General features: G+C 36.8%; 1 protein-coding gene across 12 annotated transcripts in view; it reads right to left on the minus strand.

Moving 5' to 3' along the window:
- Pard3 (par-3 family cell polarity regulator) overlaps positions 1–19941 on the minus strand; it is a 656694-nt gene that overhangs the window by 139088 nt on the left and 497665 nt on the right. For all 12 annotated transcript variants that reach the window (XM_077803009.1, XM_077803007.1, XM_077803013.1 and 9 more), the window contains one exon: positions 15626–15868. In XM_077803009.1, the coding sequence (XP_077659135.1) occupies positions 15626–15868 (243 nt within the window). The remainder of the gene's footprint in view (positions 1–15625; positions 15869–19941) is intronic.

A 19941-nucleotide genomic window follows, 5' to 3' on the forward strand; every position in this document is an offset into this window, starting at 1 on the left:
ATCCAACCCCAGCATTTAGACTTGCAGCATTTCCACACACATTCTCTAATATCATAACCCTCATTCACCTTAGTCTCCTGTTTTGGGAATTGATATTAGGCTATTAAAGTTAAATCCTATACCAAATTACAAGGATTAAGTTGCTTCCTAATTACAGAAATTAATCAAATATCCACAGCAATGCACATTCGAGGACCAATAACTAATACAAAGAGCTGCATGCATTAACTGCAGCATCAAAATAAAATGAGCACCAAAATAAGCTGAGAAATCTAAAAGCAATTTTTACCTGTGAAAGACACTAAAAATAAGATATAGAATCAATACATATCATATACATAGAAAACAACACAGAAAACTCTTTAGCTTCTAAATGTCTTGAGAACCCCAGATATAGATGACGGTGGTGGTGGTAGTGGTGGTGGCGCAATAATGACAACAACTTATATTAGCCAACTTTCTGTCACTATGACAAAATACCTGAGATTACCGATGTGAAGGGAATGGTTTGGGCTCATGGTTTCGGAGGTTTCTATCCATAGTAACTTTTTCCTTTTGTTCTGGGCCTGTGGTGCCTCAACACGTCATGGTGAGAGTGTGTAGTAAAGAAGGAGGCCTACTTACCTCATGGCTTCCAGGTGGCAAGGAGAGAGACAGGAAGAGACTAGGGTTCCCATAGCACCTTCAAGGGCACTATCTTCCTTCTAAGGTTCCACTACCTCCTAGTGGCAGAACAGGCTGGTGACCAGGCCTTCAACACATGGGCCTTTGAGGAACATTCTAGATCAAAACTATAAAACAATTAAAACTTACTGACCTTCTCCTGTGTGTCAATAATATTTAAAGTGCCTTATATATAATCATTCATTTAATTCTTACAAAAACATCCCACTGGGGTAGGTACTATTATTATCCCCACTTTACAGACAACAATGAGTGAATGTTATGGTTTGGATGTGAGGTGGTGTCCCCCAAGAGCTCACATGTGAGACAATGCAAGAACATCCTGAGGTGAAATGATTGGGTTATGAGAACCTTAACATAATCAGTGAATCAATTCCCTGATAGAGATTAACTGAGTGGTAACTAAAGGTAGGTAGGATGTGTCTGGAAGAGACGGGTCACTAGGGGTGTGCCTTTGGGGTATACATTTGGTAAGCTGAGCTTAGTCTCTCCTCTGCTTCCTGATCATTATATGAGCTTCCTTCCTCAGCCACACTCTTCTGCCATGATGTTCTGCCTCACCTCAAGCCCCAAGAAATAGAACCAGCTCTCTATGGACTGATATTTCTGAAACCCATGAGACCCAAAATAAATTTTTCCACCTGAAAATTGTTCTTGTCAGGTCTTTTAGTCACAGCAGCAAAAACGCTGACTAAAATACAGTGGGATGTGAGCTCAGGCTGGCTGCAGAGCCTGTGCTTTTAACAATACCTATAGCATATCTCAGCATATGGTATGACATTATATCAAATCTCCCCTCAATTACGTGAGGTTTATGAACCTATAAAAATTATGAATTTTACTTAAAATAAGCAAAAGGGACTCTTTATTTATCTTTTTTAGGTCGCCCAGGTTGGCCTAAAACTTCTGTGGTCCAGTGATCTTCCTGCCTCAGCCTCCAAGCAGCTGGGATCACAGGCTTGTGCTATCACATCCATAAAAGAGACTTTACCAATTTAATGTTTATATTTTGCTAATAGAGATACCATATTCTTTTTCTAAAACAGGACTTCTCTACTTATAAACAGCTTGTAGTCTTCTTATCACACACTCTACCCCTAAACTATCCATGCTATGCTGAAAAGGAATTTGATTTTTTCATTTCTTAATTTATTTACACATACAAATATAAAGAGATGGAATGTAGCAGTGCACAAAATAGACAAAAATCCCCTTTAAAATGCAATTTCATTGTAATTGGAATGAAAAAAAATGTTCAAATGTGTTGTTATATACCATCTCATAATGTCAAACACTAGCGGGAAAAAGAAAGCAGGGAAGGTAGATACGGAGGCCCAGGAGGAGGCAGTTGCAATTTCAAATTATTTGCATCTTCTAATTTCAGCTAATGTCATTCACTACAAGGTGGCAGTGCCTGCCTGCGCCTGATGTTCTTCGGGGACAGAAGCAGCCCCCCCACCACCCCGAGGCAGCCAAGCTTGATTCAGGTGAGTGCCCCTGAGAAAGATACAGTTTCATGTCGAAGCAACTGTGACTTACTCTTTCCCAAGGGCTGAGCTCCTGTGACTCCCGGATGTGCAATGCCAACCAACTTGTCACCTGCCCCTACCTTATTCTCCCTGAAAAAAAAAAAAAAAAAAAAACCTTCCCAGCTGCCCCCCTTCCCACTATGGGCAGTGAAGGATTTCAAGCAGGGAGCCACACAGGAAAAGTCACCCTCATGGCCATGTGCAAGCACTGGCAGAGTCCAGAAAGGGTCAAGAGGGACATCAGGCCCTGAGAAAGGGTGCTGCCTGGTTCCATATGCTTCTCCTTACTGTGATGAGGAGATGGCAGGGCCCTTGCTTGCATCTGCCTCAGCCCTGGATCTTCCAACACAGCAGGGTTGATCACCAGTGCCTGCAGGAAGTATCCTCATTAATTTTACCATTATATCCACTCTCTGGGAACAGAGTCTCATCCAACCATGTGTACACATATGTGTGTCGCATTGGCATAGTCCCTTGACTTTCAAATATTTCCAAGAATGTACTAAATATCAAAGTTGGGAAATGGTGCTCTTATGCAATTGCTGTAAAGGAAGTTGCAGTAAACAAGCAGAGAACAATCTGCTCTTTTAAAAAATCAACTGAAATACTGTTTCAGTTATAAAGAAGATGGGATGCTGGATGCTATGGCTATTCATCAGGAAGGGTCACAGTATGCGTACATCCGGTTCTCCTTGATCTCATATAAAAGCTGGAGATCATGTAGGGGGTGGGGGGAAAAGACAATCCAAAGATGTGCTATTGTTTAAGAGAAACTGGGGTTGAATGTTTTAGATTGGTCCATTCAAGAGGGATTCATGGGAATCTCCCAGATGCAAATAAAATTCCTTAGAAATAATATTAGAAGGAAGATGCTGATGAAAGCACAGCTTTGACAGCTAAAATGGTCTAGTGAGGTAGTCTGTGTATTGTTGATGCTCAACAGATTCTGTAACTGACTCATGCAGTTAGCTCCATCTCTCCTGATGCTCCAGCAAAGCCTTCAGCAAATGGCATGTCATTCATAATCATGAAGGGCAAAAATAAGAATGTTAAATTCCTTATATCCCTTAAATGAAGCCGCATTAAACACAATATTCTGGCAGATTGACTTTGGAACTCTTGCACAAGGTTGTAATCACCACCCTCAGCTATGACTCATGGCACCTGAGGCCTAGGAGCAGGTTGCTACCTTACTGGGTCTGCAGCATCCTTCCATGGCCTGACTCTATCTCATCATCCTGTAGGCTTCAAAGCTCCACTCACCTAAAGGTTCAAGATAGCATGAGTATTTTTGGCTGGGTAGCCTTTAGTGGATGAAATCCCACAATTGTTTTCAAAGAATCATACTACTCAGAGAAAAGCCACAGAAGTTCCATAGTGACTTGCAGGGGTAGAAAGCATCTAGAAATTTTCACAGTTAAGAGTTTGCCATATTTAATATTCAGGTGCTATGGTTTGGATCAATGTCCCCCAAAGGCCTATGTGTTAAAGGCTCAGTACCCAGACCATGGAGCTATTAAGAGGTGGTGGAGATCTTCCAGACACTGGGGAATGTCCATTAAGGAGATATTAGGAACCCAGTACCTTTCTCTTCCTCTCCTATCTAACCATGAGGTGAATAGTTCTGCTATGCCATCAACTTCTACCATGAGGTTCTACTCCCACTCAGAGGTCTAAAAGCAATAAGTTCACCCAATCATGGACTAAAACCTCTAGAACTGTGAGCCAAAATAAACCTTTTTCTTCATAAATTGATTACTTCAGGTATTGGTTACAGTTACCAAAAGCTGACACTAAGAGTACATAAATCCAGCCTACTGCATGACCTATCAGTCAAAACTACGTACTGTGGTCCCTCACTGTCCCCTGCATATATCATATAGCTCTTACCCATTTAGGATGCAACTCAAGCATACCAGCTCTTAGAAATCCACCTGTCACCAACCTGAGTCAACCTTCTTAGTATCCTATTTGATTCATATTACTATATATGCAATATATTGCATGTAACCTAACACGTGACACAGAGTGGGAGAAACTTGGAAGGTGAGCAAGTCTTATTCATTTCTAACCCTAGCACCTATCACAATTCTTGGTACATGGATACCAACTGAAAAACTGCCAGTGAGGTGACCACAGAGGCTGCCGAACACACTAACAGATGTAAACTTTGGACTTGTTCAAAGAGTTTATGACCCTGAATATTCCACAGAGCTTAAACATACAAAGAGAGAGGACAAGGAGGAGGAAGAGGAGAATGGAGGAAAAGAATAATTAGAAATGATCTTTATTTATCTTCAATAAGCTTTAGTTTCTATTACAAAGTAGGTAATTTTTTAAAGCTATGCTAATAGGTTGCAAAAAAACTAAAATAAGATCCCCAACCCCCCATCTTCTTCTGCATCAGAATTACATAATTCTCTGGGATTTAAATAACAAAGTTTTGGTCTGAATTCATGCACATCCAGGAAACCCTTTGAACTGCTAAACTTCCTAAATTTAGCATTCATCATTACATCAAGGGAGTCTAAGGGGTGTGTAACTAATAATAATGTAAGACACAAGCTAATACAGAATTGATTTTAAAAATATTTATTTTATAGAAATGTACATTTCTACATAATATACCTTCATTTATTCTAACATTTGAGTCCATTTTATGTAATTTTAAATGCATCTTCAAATAATTACTATCTATATATAGAATACATGAATCATTTAGTTATTTTCTGCTCTGTAGCATGAAAGTTCATAATTTTTTCCCATTTCCATATACTTACTTGAGTCGGGGGAAAAAAAAAACCTAAGGATATCATAACCACTCCCTTGACTGGAAAAGAAAACAAATATCTTTTTAAATCAACTACTGTCTTTCCTTCACTTACACAAAATCAACCTATGGGATAAAGATGGAAGAAGAGATGAAGGGGAAAAAACAGAGAATAAACAAATAGTTATCCACACCAAGGACTTAGGGTGCCCAAGGAAAAGCTCTAGAACATCTGGGAAGTTAATTTAAAAATGGATTGTGGACTCAGGGCTTGATAAATTTTCCCAAGATGTCGAAAATGCATCTCACAACAGGGCTCTGTATAAATCCTCATGAATTTATATTAATAGTTGACTGATATTCCATCCTTATGTGGGAGCAAAAAAGAAAATAACACCAACATAAGATCACTAAATACCAGTAAGATTGGCACTTGGAGCCATGGGTTTGAACTGCCAAAGGGACAGGAAAACAAGACGGTTAGGACAAAATAAAAAAGATGAGACATTGTGCCAAACTGCAAATCAAGCAGGATCTCGGAGCTTCTGTTAGAGGTCAAAATCAAATGAAATATCAAGCAGCTCAATAAGATTTGGGCCACAGTGTGGCCAGCTCATTGTGAAAGACCTAAAAGTTCAGTGCCCCGTGAAGGCAAAGACATTAAAACAAAAATGAACATACTCTGCTGGGGGACTGTTTATCTGATAACCACCAAAGTCTAAAATAGTTTTGTTGTTTTTTTTTGTTTGTTTGTTTAGACCCATATTTCTGCAGAATATTTAAACTTTCCCTAAGGCTAAAATAAATATATAAATAAACAATCCCCATTACACATTACTTCTACAAACAAATTGTGGTTTCAGGCAATGTTAATCAACAAAAAGAATTAAACAAGAAGTCTTTAAAATTAGCCATGACCTTATTTATAGCTTCATTACTTTCACGATTTCATTTGTTGGGTTGTTATGTCACCTCGGCCTTTAATTTAATTGCTGCATCTCTAACTATATTAGAATAGCTTAATGAATGGTGGTTGCTTGTTTTTCCTCACCAAAATCTAACATTTGCAGAACTTATAACACCAGAAAGCTATTTAACTCACCCATGTATTTGGTGAAATTGGGTTTATATTTTTAAACTGATTCTCTGTTAGCAAAGCAGCATGTGAATCAATATGGCATAGTCTGATATAACTGAAGATAAGCCTGAAGAATAAAGTCTTAGGGGTCTAGACACCCTACACTGAAGGTTTAGATTGCATCTTGGAGACAATAAGCCACAAAATAATTTTTAAACAAGGGACTGTCGTGATCATATCTTATCTTACAAAACTCCAGGTCTTGGGTGAAGTAGGGATTTGTAGAAAACAAGAATGGAGACAGGAAAGAAGTTAGGAGACTCCTATTAGGATCCATGAGCAGTGCTATAGAAGGAAAGAAAAGATTTGGAAATTATTTAAAATGAAATACTTTTATCTTAGGCCATCATAGGTAGGGGTAGACTTCTGAAGAAGGGTTCTGGCCTGAGTGGAAGTATGAGTGATGAAAGCATTCACTGAGATTAGGCTGATGAAATGAGAGGGAGTTTAGGATAAAAAATAAGAAATGTAGGTCTAGATAGGTTGAGTTTGAATACCTGCAAGGCACAGGAAGATGTATTCCCAGCTGATGGTGCTAAGGAAATCTGGAAAGAAAGCACTGGGCTAAGTGCAGATCAGGCATGGCCAGAGCTTCCTGCTGGGGAGAACCTTAACCAAGAACAACATGAACAAAGTAGCAGAGATCTATAGCTATTTCCTTAGGAAAGCCAAAATTTAAGGGAACAGGTAGACTAGAGCCTCTACAGAGACTGTTAAAGAACACTCAGAACAAGAATGCAATTTTCATAGACAGTGATCCATGGATCAGAAATTGGGTCTTTAACAGACAACTAATCTGCCAGCATATTAACCTTAAACTTGCCAGCTTCCACAACTGTGAGAAATAAATTTCTGTTGATTATAAGCTTGATTTAAAAAAAAAAAAAGGTCAGAAAGGAAGATGGAAGCAAAAGAAACTAGCAGTGGAAACTGAGACGACAGTTTCAGGAATGACTTCCAGGAATGCCAGACTAATCCAGAATGGAAAGGACTCAAGTATTCACTGCATCAGGAATTTAGGAGGCCATGAGAAGCTGATATGCTGTGGGTGCTGTGACAAATTACAAACTTACTGCTTGAGGATGACACAAATAGATTATCTTATAGTTCTGAAGGCCAGAAGTCTGAAATGGGTTTCACTTGGCTAAAATCGAGGTGGTGGTTGGGGTGGAGGTGTGTGTTCTTTCTGGAGCCCCCAAGCCAATGCTTCCTTTATTCCAGCTTCTGGAAGCCATCTGAATCCCTTGTCTTGGAATCTTTACTTCAAAGCCAGCAGTGTAGCATCATGAAATCCTCTCTGGTTTGGACTCTCCTATCTCTCTCTTACTTATCACATCTGTTATGATTACATTGGGCAAATACGGAAATACATATGGGAAATGTCCCCATTTTAAGATCCTGAACTTAGCCAGCCATAGTGGCGGCACTCCAATAATCATAGAGGCTTGGGAGACTGAGACAGGGACTGCAGGTTCAAAGTGAGCCTCAGCAACTTAGCGAGGCCATAAGCAATTAAGCAAGACCCTGTCTCAAAATAAAAAATAAAAAGGACTGAGGATGTAACTCAATGGTTAAGCATCCCTGGGTTCAATCCTGATACCAAAAAAAAAAAAAAAAAATCCTGAACTTAACCTAATCTGCAACATCATTTTTGCCCTATGAAATAGCATATAGCATATTCACAGGTTCAGGAGATTAGGGTGTGGGCAGCTTTGGGGAGCAGTAGTATGCCTACCACACAGAATAAATGAGATATGGGAAAGAAGATAATAGCAGTCTGTATCAAACTAGATTTATTCTTTCAAAGAAGTTTGCCTTAGAAGTAAAGAGGGAAACTTGGGTAGAAAACAACTTGATAGTAAAAAGTGATTTAAAAAAATAAATTATGATTGACGTTAGCATATTTATTAGCTTCATGAAAACTTCACTGGAGAGACCAAAGCTAAATACAGCAGCTGATGAGAGGTACTGATGCAATACCCTCTTTGGAAGGGTAGGACTGGCATCCAGGAGATTGCTCACAGACCTGGCCTGGAAGGAGGGCCACTGATCTTCAGCAATGAGGAATGAGAAATATCAGGTGCAAATGTAGTTGGGTTATAGCTCTAGAGCATGTTGAAGAAAGTGACAAAGTTGGGAACATTTGCTGAGTTAGCCAAGGTCAGAAACATACAGATGGCAAAGGGCACTGAGATGGGCCCCAGCTGGATGGAGCACATGAATTAACAATGGCGCTAACCTGTAAAATGTACATTACAATGACATTTACTACCTTTGAAAATTACTTTCTCACATTTCAAGAAAAGCAGAGATAAATAATATTAAGTAAATGGAAGTAAAGTGGCATTTGACTTTTTGAATAGCAAATGCAACTTTGTTATATGACCCACCATTTTTAAAAGAGCAGATGTTTAATAATTGCCTGTACCTAAGAAAATTAGTTTTATTCTGTATTTTCCAGACTTACTTTTTGACACAACTGGATTCCAGTTTTAATAGGGGGAAAAACAAGTTCACAAAGGTCTTTTCTTTTAAAATTGGCATTTTCTCTGTAGTGGTAAAATGCATGCAAAAAGCATATGATTATGGTATTTATGTTTCCATTAAGGTGTCCTCAGCAAGCTAGGGGAGTATAGCCTACTATTTTCCTGCTATTTAGATTTATAGCAGCACAGTTCTTATTTTATTTCAATTATATTTGAGGACAATGCACTCCTGTAGGCAAATGATTGCATGGTGACAGTCAGCAAATGTCCATTAGAGCTGTCTTTTTGTGCAGTTTTAAACTACAGATTCTGGTATCTGGATATAAAAATACAAATTGCATGGTGTCCTCAAGTAAATAAAAAACATATTGACCAGAATTTCATCATGCCTTTGTTAGAATTCAAAGCATCCTAAACTTTCTAAATTGGAACTGTGATAACTTGTATGAAAAGAAATTCTTTGGTATTGAGACACACTGAAAAAAGTTTAGTGATAATATCACAGTTGCAAGATAATCCTTTAAATAAAACGATGACTGAATCACAGGTGAACAATTGACATCATGAATGCCAGGATAAAGTTTTGTCTATGAGGGTTATCACTGATTTCACAGCTTCACTGTTAACGGACTAAGGTCCGTTATTAAGATAAACTAACTCATATTGGAGCTCCAGATTTTTTTTTATCTCCCATTACCCCAAGAATCATGCTTTTCCAAGTTGGATGGATCAGCAGCAGCAGTGTCAACTGGGGTGCTTGTTTAAATGTGAGCTCACAGTTCTTAACCACATCAACTGAATCAAAATATCTAACATCTGTGAGAAGCATTTTGAGTAATTTGGTAGAATAACTCTAGGTTCTTTTATACACACTAAAATTTGAAAATGTACTGTTTGAGAATGCAGCCTAAGCTTTCTATTATTATAACAAATACCTGAGATAATATGCTTATAAAGAAAAAAAGTTTGTTTTGGTTCACTTTGGGAAGTTTAATTCACAGACAATTGGTGGAACAAAGCTGTTCACCTCATGGTAGCCAGGAATCAAAAAGAGAGAAGAGACCAGAGTCCCTCAATCCCTTGGACAGCATGTCCCCAAAGATTTAAGACCTTCTACTAGGCCCCAACTCTAAAGGTTCCACCACTTCCCAACAATGCCACAGGTTGGGACCAGGCCTTCAATATATTCAAACTATAGCACAGTCTTACAATTCTTAAGATCACAATTCCTGCTTGCCAGTCCCACCAGGAGCTAACCTGACATATAAGAAATGCCAAAAGTTTATATGAGGTTTGCAGTGATTCAAGTCTCCCTTTTTCTGGGTGCCCACAAGCTTAGAATCAGTAAGAATTCTGGGGTGGGGATAGAGTTCAAAGGTAGAGTGTTTGCCTAGCTTGCATGAAGTTCCAATTTCAATCTCCAACATTGAGGGGAAAAAAGAAAAGAAAAGAAAACGAACCATCCTAGAATCAGTAAGAATTAGTAAGAATTCCATGAAAGTAAAACATGAAGAACTTCAAAATTCTGTGAAAATACAAAATGAAGACCTTTACATTGTTAAAGGACAGACTGAAACGGACTGAGAGGCCCTGCTCTCAACACCACCATCCCTTACGCTCAGATAAGGCATTCTATAATACCCAGCATAAATACCCAGCATTCAATTTTAATATCCATACTAAAGCTGTAGAAGTAATCTGTCATGCCTCATGCTATATGCAGTAAGTCCTAAAAGAAAGGGAAATTTTTATGATATGATGAGATTCTGGGATAATATGTAGAGACCAAGCTATTTAATAAATGAAGTAATATCTAGAATTGTGTCCCCATACTTTTATGTTAAGTAATAAAGAATCAAACCTCACTTGATTAATTTCAATTTCATGCTTTACTTGTTTTCTGCATCTATCGATACTGTGCTTTCCTGAGAGTAAAAGACCATTTGCTAAGTAACAAGTGCAACAGCAGACCCTGGAATAGTGCTTATTATGAACAAGGCACAGTGCTGAGTGCTTTATATGCTATTAACAGGGTTAATCCTGCCCAAGCCTAACAAGGCAAGGACCATTATCCCCATCTTACAGATGAGGCAAGGGAAGCACAGTTTATACAACCAATGGCTCAAAACTCAGGCAAGTTGGCTCTATAGTTCATGCTAGTATATAACAGGTAACTGCCTCTGACTTTATAGCAGAATTGTCCATGGAGGTAGGAGCTGGCAGGGGATAAAGGTCTTCAAAAGTTAAGGAGGATATTTTCTAGAAGACCTTTTGTTAAGCCTCTACTTAAAATATCTTTAAGTAGAGGCTTAACAAAATAAAGGGCAGAATAGCTAACTGAGCAACATTGAAGAATTCTGCCCATTATTTAATTTCACAAAATATTAAAATCATTTGTCCAGGGGATAATTTTCCAATCTGCAAACAATCTTGATCAAAATATAATGATTCCTTTTGGGGGGCTCTTCTGTGCACAACTTATTATTATTCAGAATGGCATTTGGCTTCATGAAACAGAAACCTGATGGCAGGTTAACATACACAAGGAACAGGTGACAAGTCCAGAGTGACCATGCCAGGAATGCATGCTCAAGGGACCAGGCTGCCCCATTCTTCTTCCATGCAGCCTTCACCTTCAGGGTTGTAAACCCTCACTTGCAGCACCCACCCAGGATCCAAACAGAGAAGCGAAATGTTAAAGAGTAAGAACCGACTCAACACCTTTACGCTTTAAAAAAAAAAATTTTTTTTTAAGAGAGAGAGAGAGAGAGAGAGAGAGAATTTTTTTTAATATTTATTTTTTAGTTTTCGGCGGACACAAAATCTTTGTTTGTATGTGGTGCTGAGGATCAAACCTGGGCCGCACACAGGCCAGGTGAGCGTGCTACTGCTTGAGCCACATCCCCAGCCCTACGCTTTTTTTTTTTTTTTTGCAGTGCTAGGGAATGTACCATGGGCCTTGGATGTGCTAGCGAAGCACTCTACTGCTGCACTAAACCCCCAAGCTCAGCCCCATTCTAGTCAGGGAAAAAACTAGCTTTGTTGGAAGTTCCACCTCTATCTTTTGCTATCTTGAACAAAATTGGAATTTATTAAGCAAGGAAGAAGGGGATAAGAAGATAGCAGGCACGCAACCGGCAGTTCCTTCCTCAATGCATAGAGAGTATGGAAACAGCAGTGCATCCGCTGAGATGCAGTAACAAATAGGAAAGGCACTCATGTCTAAGAAATACAGGATTATGAATTATTTCCAATGATAAAATTTTGAGGTCTCTGATTAATAATCAGGATAAAGAAAAATACATCAGCTTTTTTGTGTGTGTGAGTGTAAGTCTAGTATTCATACAAAACACAGGAGAGGGTCTGCTTCTCTTTAGCTTCTCTTTATCCATCATGAAAAACCAAAATGTTGCCAAGGACACCAATAAAAAGTAACCAGGGCATCATGATTAAAGCATATGGTTATATACTAGTTGACATGTCAATAAACAGCACAAAAATATTTCTAGACATAATCTAATGCTATCCTATAAAAAGCTTCATAAATAATACATGGAAATTGAAAAAGATACCCCCATTTTGACATCAAATTCATAGCATTTAATTAATTATCTTTGGTTGCTTCCATGTAGAGCTACCAAATTCACATTTCTGACTATGAGATCCAAGAAAATGATTAAGAAAGAAAAATTATGAATTCTGCTTTCTTACTGAACAAAGAAAATCCAAGAAGAGATGCAGGCTACACTTCACGACTGTCAACTCTTTACACTGCCTACACTCCCACAAAACCCAAAAATCTGAATAGTAAAGTTGATCAGATACTGATTACAAATTTTGGTGACATTTAGTGATGATAGGAACTTGTACATTGTTCATACCAGAAATAATCTCTGAGAAGTTTCAAGTTTTGTATTTCCATTAGGATGATAAGTTAATGTAAGTGTCTTCTAGATATTTACGGGCATGTTATTTTATTGTCTGAATTTTAAGTTTACAAATATGAAGGCACCAAGAATTATACTACTTTCACTATCTCAACTTAATGATAATAGAGGCAAGCTAACTTCACATATAAACGATTCATCTCTGTGATGTGCAGACCAAAGATATTTGGACATGAACACTCAAAAGAACCCAGAATTTTGCAGTTCTTTTGATGATATGATGAACGCTTAGTTAGTACTTAGTTCATAGTGGTACATAAACACACTCAAATGAACTAACCATGTAGCAACCACTACCTTATTTATGATTTGTGCAAGAATTTAGATTATTTTTTAAAAATAGTATGGTCCCATTAATGCTGTTCATTTGAACATAATGGCTCTGCCATTTTGTTTGTATTTAATTTTGTAAAGACGTTTGGTTTTATAGTTGTATAATGGTTATAAACAGAAGGAATTTGGTCTTATCATATTTTTATACATATTTAAATAACATTATAATGAAAACATTCTAAACCAATGCTGCAGTATAAAGAGCTTGTCTTTCCTTTAAAAAGGAGTTTCTATACTACTCAAAATTGAGAAGCACTTTTCTACAGCTGGCTCTCTGACAGAAAAAGATGATGGGGATGATACCATTTTTTCCATACCAAGTTCATACTCAGGAATAGGTCAGTGAAGAAGTATTTCACAGGTAGCGTAGTTATCAACCTTGTGAATTAGTGATGTCACTCATTATCTAATGGGTATCTTATTCTCTGAAAAAAAAAATCAGAAAACCAAACCTAGGTTTCTGTAATTCTTTTTTGAAAAAATAATCTCTCTGAGTAAAGCTGGTGAGGATTGGATTATAGCGATGTCTAAGGTGTGATTTTGAATTATTCACAGGTGTAACTAATCCTTTTTTTCTGAGATGTTTTCCTGAGTAGACTTTTGATAGCAATTAGTTAGGAGGCTGCTTCAGTTTGGGGTTAGTGTGGTGCACAGCAGAAGTCATGGGAAGGGATGTTGTAGCCCAGAGTACAGGGGTTCTGAACATGGAAGCCCTTTAGAAAATGTGCAGAAATCTTCTGGCAGGATTCAGAGTCTTGCAGAACACTGGGGTTTAAAGCAATCACTTCTGATTATGAGTTGTTGGGAGATCCTTTCTGATTCTGGCTCTGGTCATGTGGGACTTCTGAGCTATGTAACTGCTCAAGCACATCCACTCTTTTTAACTAGATGTGGAAATGATGAATGCTTCTTCAATGACCAATAATACATCGATTAATGATTTTGAAGTTCCTCCCAAAGTTACAAACTGGCAATGTTACTGTTACTAGTGTCCTTTCTCCCAGGAAAACACTTTCAATGGGACATTAAAACCACCTTCAAATGCTGTTTGACCTTCTATAAGCAGCTTTCACAAATATGGCAGAAACAAGTAAAAAGCTTTTAAAGGAAATGTCACTGTTACTGATAATAACTTCATTCTTTGAGTCCTGGCACATCTGTGTTAGTTAATAAGCAGGTGAACCTTCTAGGTCATCCCAGTAGAGGGGTTTAAATAAACTAGAAGCCTCCTTATTCACTCATTATCTTCTACATAAAATAGATTTTCTAAGAAAAAATAAATATTGAAATTACAACATAAAAAGGAAACATCAGAACAATAATCTGATCAAAATTTCACATTAATATCTGCTTCTTCATTTACTGTTGCTTGTTTTGTTTTGTTTTTCCATTTGCTATTTTTTTTAAATGCTTCCTTCTGGGTTTGCCCAAGGTTTATATGTTGCATTTGCAAACCTCTATTAAAAAAAAAAAAGCTGGAAACAAATAACTGAAATAGACTTCTTACAAAACTGTATCAAACAAATTACACACATGCCACAGATAAAATAATTCTAGTGCCATCTTTTGTCTTGCAAGGGATCTTAAAGTATATCCCCAGGACCAGTGGTGCTAACATCAAACTTAGAATTTATAAGAAATGTCAATCCCTGGGCTCCACTCCAGACAAAATGCTAGCACTCAACCAATCAGTGCTTTAAGAAACCTTCAGGTGACCCTAAAGCTCATGAAGGTTTGGGAATCACTGATTTTTAAGTGAAACCATGTATAATGTACAGAGCCCAGCTCCCACACACAGCAACAATAATAACAAGGTGAGTGAAGTGTTTATGATAATACTATGCATATGTTTGACATAAAAGAAATGAGTATTATTTTCTTCATGAGCTAAAATCCATCTGGTGCTTGATTATACAAATGGAAGAATGGAAAAAGATCTGTTTAAAATTATGTCAGTTAAAACTTGAAATACACATGTATCCATTTGAAATAAACATACAGCCAACAGTACATAGACATTACTAAGGATATAACCAATAAATAACTGCCCAAAACATACAGATATTTGTAATTACATAACCAATACACACACACACACACACACAGACACACACACACACACACACACATATCTCCATAGAGTCAGTTAAATTTTTAAATAACTATAGGCATCAAATACAGTCAACATTGTACTCCTGTATGTTTTATTGGTAAATATAAATCAGACCTGTGCTATGTGACTGTTAATTACCAATTTCAAAACTGGCTCTGCTGTATTTCTCATTTACTAATTCTTTCATAATATAAAATTATGTTACCCAAAAAGGTGGCCCTTCTAAATCATAACTGGAACAAATCATGTCATTCTTCACCTAGTTAATTACCCTAACTGGAGCCTCTCCTAGCAATAAAAGCAAATATTGCTTAAGTAGAAGGGCCATAATTTCAAGTTTGCTTTTTATTTGAGTTATAAACTAAAGGTTGGTTCTTAGGCCTAAAACTGTTTGAAGAACAGGATGAAATATGTTGGAATCATTAGAAAAGCTATCAAAACCTCTTGCTGCTCTCTCCATTAGGCTTCGATTTGTGTAAATTCAATACTTTAGACACAACAGCTTTTAAAAAGCCATTAATAACAGGCAGTTCAGGTTTGAGGATTGATGAACAATCTACTCCCTTGTCAAAAACTATATAATAGCTGATTTGAAAGCAATACCAGGATCGCCCCTGGAGCCTACCTGTCTACAGGTGAAGGTTTGGAATTCCGCGGCTTCTTCACTTGAGCATACAAAGCATCCATCATGTGCCCTTCTCTTGGGCTCTGGGGCCTGGTGTTGAGAGCCAGAGAACCTTCATAAGAAGACATTCCCCCGTACATCAACTCGTCGTCACAGCCAAATGTGCGATGAAAATCTTGGATTTCAGCATAGTCACGTTCTCGAGCTTGTCGCTCCCTAAATTCTCGAGTTTTGGCTTGAATCCTGTAAAATTATAACAAAGATGAAATAAGAGAAACTATTCCGTCTCGAAAACCTACATACAGAAGCATTCACCAAAACATGTTGTAAAATACATTTTATCCTGTGCAGCTACCGGAAGAGCAGAGGTATTAAATGCTAAGTTATATATATTTTATATTGTCAAGTAATGTCATGTATGCTAAAAAATAATTTCAGATACTTTTTATTCACGTCAGTAAGAAACACTCATAATTTAAATCTTAGGTTTCCATTTTCATGTATTAACTAGCATTAAAAAATCATCGTGAACAAAGGGCCTCTGGCATCTACCTGCATAGTGTGAGGCATGACATGATTAAGGCAAGAATTGATTTTTTTTAAAAGTTACACATATACGCTATGTGAGTGTGTGTGTATTTTAAATAAGCATAAACATTAAACATACTACAGTTTAAACATGAATTCACACTGTTCATGTCACTAATAGCAAAAAGTGACTCCAGTTTAATGACAGCGGTATTGATTTCATGTGATATATACAGAACTAGAGAATTCTGAGTTTAAGGACAAGAAATACACATCCAGTCAAATTCTGAAATGAATTTGACTGCATTAAAATTAAAAAGCAGCCAGATGCAGTGGGACATGCCTGTAATGCTAGTGGCTCAGGAGGCTGAGGCAGGAGGATTGCAAGTTGAAAGCCAGCCTCAGCAACTTGGCAAGGCCCAAAACAACTTAGTTCTCACTGTCTCAAAATAAACAGGGCTTGGGATGTGGCTCAGTGGTCTGGCACCCTTGGGTTCAATCCCTGGTACCTAAATAAATAAATAAAAGTAGGCCTTATCTGACCACTTTTACTGAACATATATTCAATTTACTAAGATTTTATTAAATTATTTATTAAAGTATTTACAATACATTGATATAATTTATGCCATAAATGAATGTTAGTTACCTAAAAATAATTAGCTATCAGTAGAATTTTGATGATTTTTGATGGAAAAATATTTTTGTTGCACACTTACAAATTGAAATAATTATTTCAAAAACAGTAAAGTCTTGGAAAAGATGTGGGGAAAAGGGAACCTTTACATGCTATTGCTGGGAATGTAAATTTATCCAATTATCATGAAAAATATTATGAATGGTCTTCAGAACTCTAAAATTAGAACTATCTTATAGTTCAGCAATCCCACTGCTAGGTATATATCCAAAGGAAATGAAATCAGTATATCATAAAGACATCCGTACTTAAATGTTTATTGCAGTTCTATTCACAAGGGCCATAATAAGGAATTGACCTAAGTATTCAACAGTGGATGAACTGATAAATAAAATAGTGCATATATTCCCAGTGGAATACTATTCAACCACAAAAATGAATGAAATTCTGTCATTTGCAGCACCATGGATGAACCTGGAGAACATTATGTTAAATGATAGAAAAATACTGCATCATCTCACTCATATGTGGAAATGAGAAGTTAATCTCAAAGAAGTAATGAATAAAATAGTGGTTACCAGAAACTAGGAAGGAAAAGGAGGGATAGAGGTCAGTCAATAATTTGAAGTTATAATTAGAAAGGCAAAAAAACGTTTTAGTATTCTGTTGACTACTAGAGTGACTACAGTTAACAATGACATATTGTATATCTCAAAATAGATGTTCCCACCATAAAGAAATGACAATTGTTTGAGGAAATGGAAATCATAGTTAATCCTTCTTTAAGCTTTACACAATATTTACTTGTATCAAAACATTACATTGTATCCCATTACTATATAATGTGCTGCTGAAGGAAATCAAAGAATTTCTTAAAACAACAACAACAAAAAAGACTTGTAACTTTGTTCATGGATGGAAAGATTCTATGTGTAAGTCAATGTGCCTGAAACTGATAAAGGTTTAATGAAGATCCTATAAAAATCCAAGCAATATTTTTGTAGATATTGACAATATTATTTTAAAATCTATACTGGGTTGTGGTGTTGCTCAGTGATAGTGTGTGTGCTTAGTGTACACGAGAACCTGGTTTTGAGTCTCAGCACCACACAAAAAAAAAAAAAACAATAAAAATGAGATAAAATTAATATGGAAGGACAAAAGATAGAATAGTAAAACAATTGTGAAAAAGAACAAAGAAATGGAAGAAATCACGCTTCTAGAATGCAAGAGATAAAATACAGCTACTCTAATATAGACTGTATAATACTTTTAGAAGGACAGATGCATAGATCAGTGGAACAGAATAAAGAACCCAGAAGTTGACAACTATGGCCAACTAATTTCTCACCACCATGCAAAAACAATTCATTAGAATAAATGGATTTTTCAACAAATAGTAATGAAGCAATTGGATACCAATAGGGAGGGGGGAAATCCTGAAATTAAGTTTCACACTTTATGCAAAAATTAATTCAAAATAGATCATAGATTTACAGAGATCCTGCATCTAATAGAAGAAAAAGTAGGCCTTAATCACCATCATGTGGGATTAGGCTCCAATTTCCTAAATAAGACTCCTGTGGCACAAGAATTTAAATCAAGAATCAATAAATGGGATGGATTCAAACTAAAAAGTTTCTTCTCAGCAAAAGAAACAATCTGTGAGGTGAATAGAGAGCCTACATCTTGGGAGCAAATCTTTACCCCTCACACATCAGATAGAGCACTAATCTCTAGGGTATATAAAGAATTCAAAAAGCTAAGCACCAAAACAACAAGTAACCCAATCAATAAATGGGCCAAGAACCTGAAGAGACACTTCTCAGAAGATGATGTACAATCAATCAACAAATACATGAAAAATGTTCATCATCTCTAGCAATTAGAGAAATGCAAATCAAAACCACTCTAAGATTTCATCTCACTCCAGTCAGAATGGCAGCTATTATGAAGACAAACAACAAGTGTTGGCGAAGATGTGGGGAAAAAGGTGCACTTTTACACTGCTGGTGAAACTACAAATTGGTGCAGGCAATATGGAAAGCAGTAAGGAGATTTCATGGAAAATTGGGAATGGAACCACCATTTGACCCAGCTATCCCTCTCCTCCGTCTATACCCAAAGGACTTAAAAACAGCATACTACAGGGACCCAACCACTTCAATGTTTATAGCAACACAATTCACAATAGCTAAACTGGGGAACCAACCTAGGTGCCCTTCTGTAGATGAATGGATAAAAAAAAAATGTAGCATACATACACAATGGAATATTACTCAGCAATAAAAGAGAATAAAATCATGGCATTTGCAAGTAAATGGATGGAGTTAGATAAGATAATGCTAAGTGAAGTTAGCCAATCCCAAAAAACCAAATGCTGAATGTTTTCTTTGATATAAGGAGGCTGATTCATAATGGGATAGGGAGAGGGAGCATGGGAGAAATAGACGAACTCTAGATAGGGCAGAGGGGTGGGAGGGGAAAGGAGGGGGCATGGAGTTATTAATGATGGTGGAATGTGATGATCATTATTATCCAAAGTACAGGTATGAAGACACGAATTGGTGTGAATATACTGTGTATACAACCAGAGATATGAAAAATTGTGCTCTGTATGTGTAATAAGAATTGTAATGCATTCCACTGTCATATATAAATAAAAAAGAATTTAAAAAATTAATTACTTATGAATAATGACTTTATATTAGTTTGGTAAAACAATAAATAAAATAAAAATAGATCATAGGTTTAAATGTAAAACTACAAAAATTAATCAGGAAACATAGAATAATATCTTTAGGATCTAGTGTTTGGTGAAGAGTTCTTAGAAATGATACCAAAACTGCTATCCATAAAATAAGAAAATATATAAATTCAACATCACAAAAATTACAAACTCTTCTTCTGTGAAAAGTTCTATTTAGAAGATAGAGAGGTGCAAATGGGGAGAAGATATCCACAAATCACTTATCTCACAAAGTCTAAAAAATATTCATAATGCAACAATAGGAAAACAATCCATAGGCCAAAAATACAAAGGAAGATTTCACTGAAGAGGATATATAGCTGACAAATAAAGACACAGAAGAATGTTCACCATCACCTGCCATTAGGGAAATGCAAATTAAGACTACCATGAGCTACATTA

Source organism: Urocitellus parryii, chromosome 9 (assembly GCF_045843805.1).
Source record: "Urocitellus parryii isolate mUroPar1 chromosome 9, mUroPar1.hap1, whole genome shotgun sequence".
NCBI classification, from domain to species: domain Eukaryota; kingdom Metazoa; phylum Chordata; class Mammalia; order Rodentia; family Sciuridae; genus Urocitellus; species Urocitellus parryii.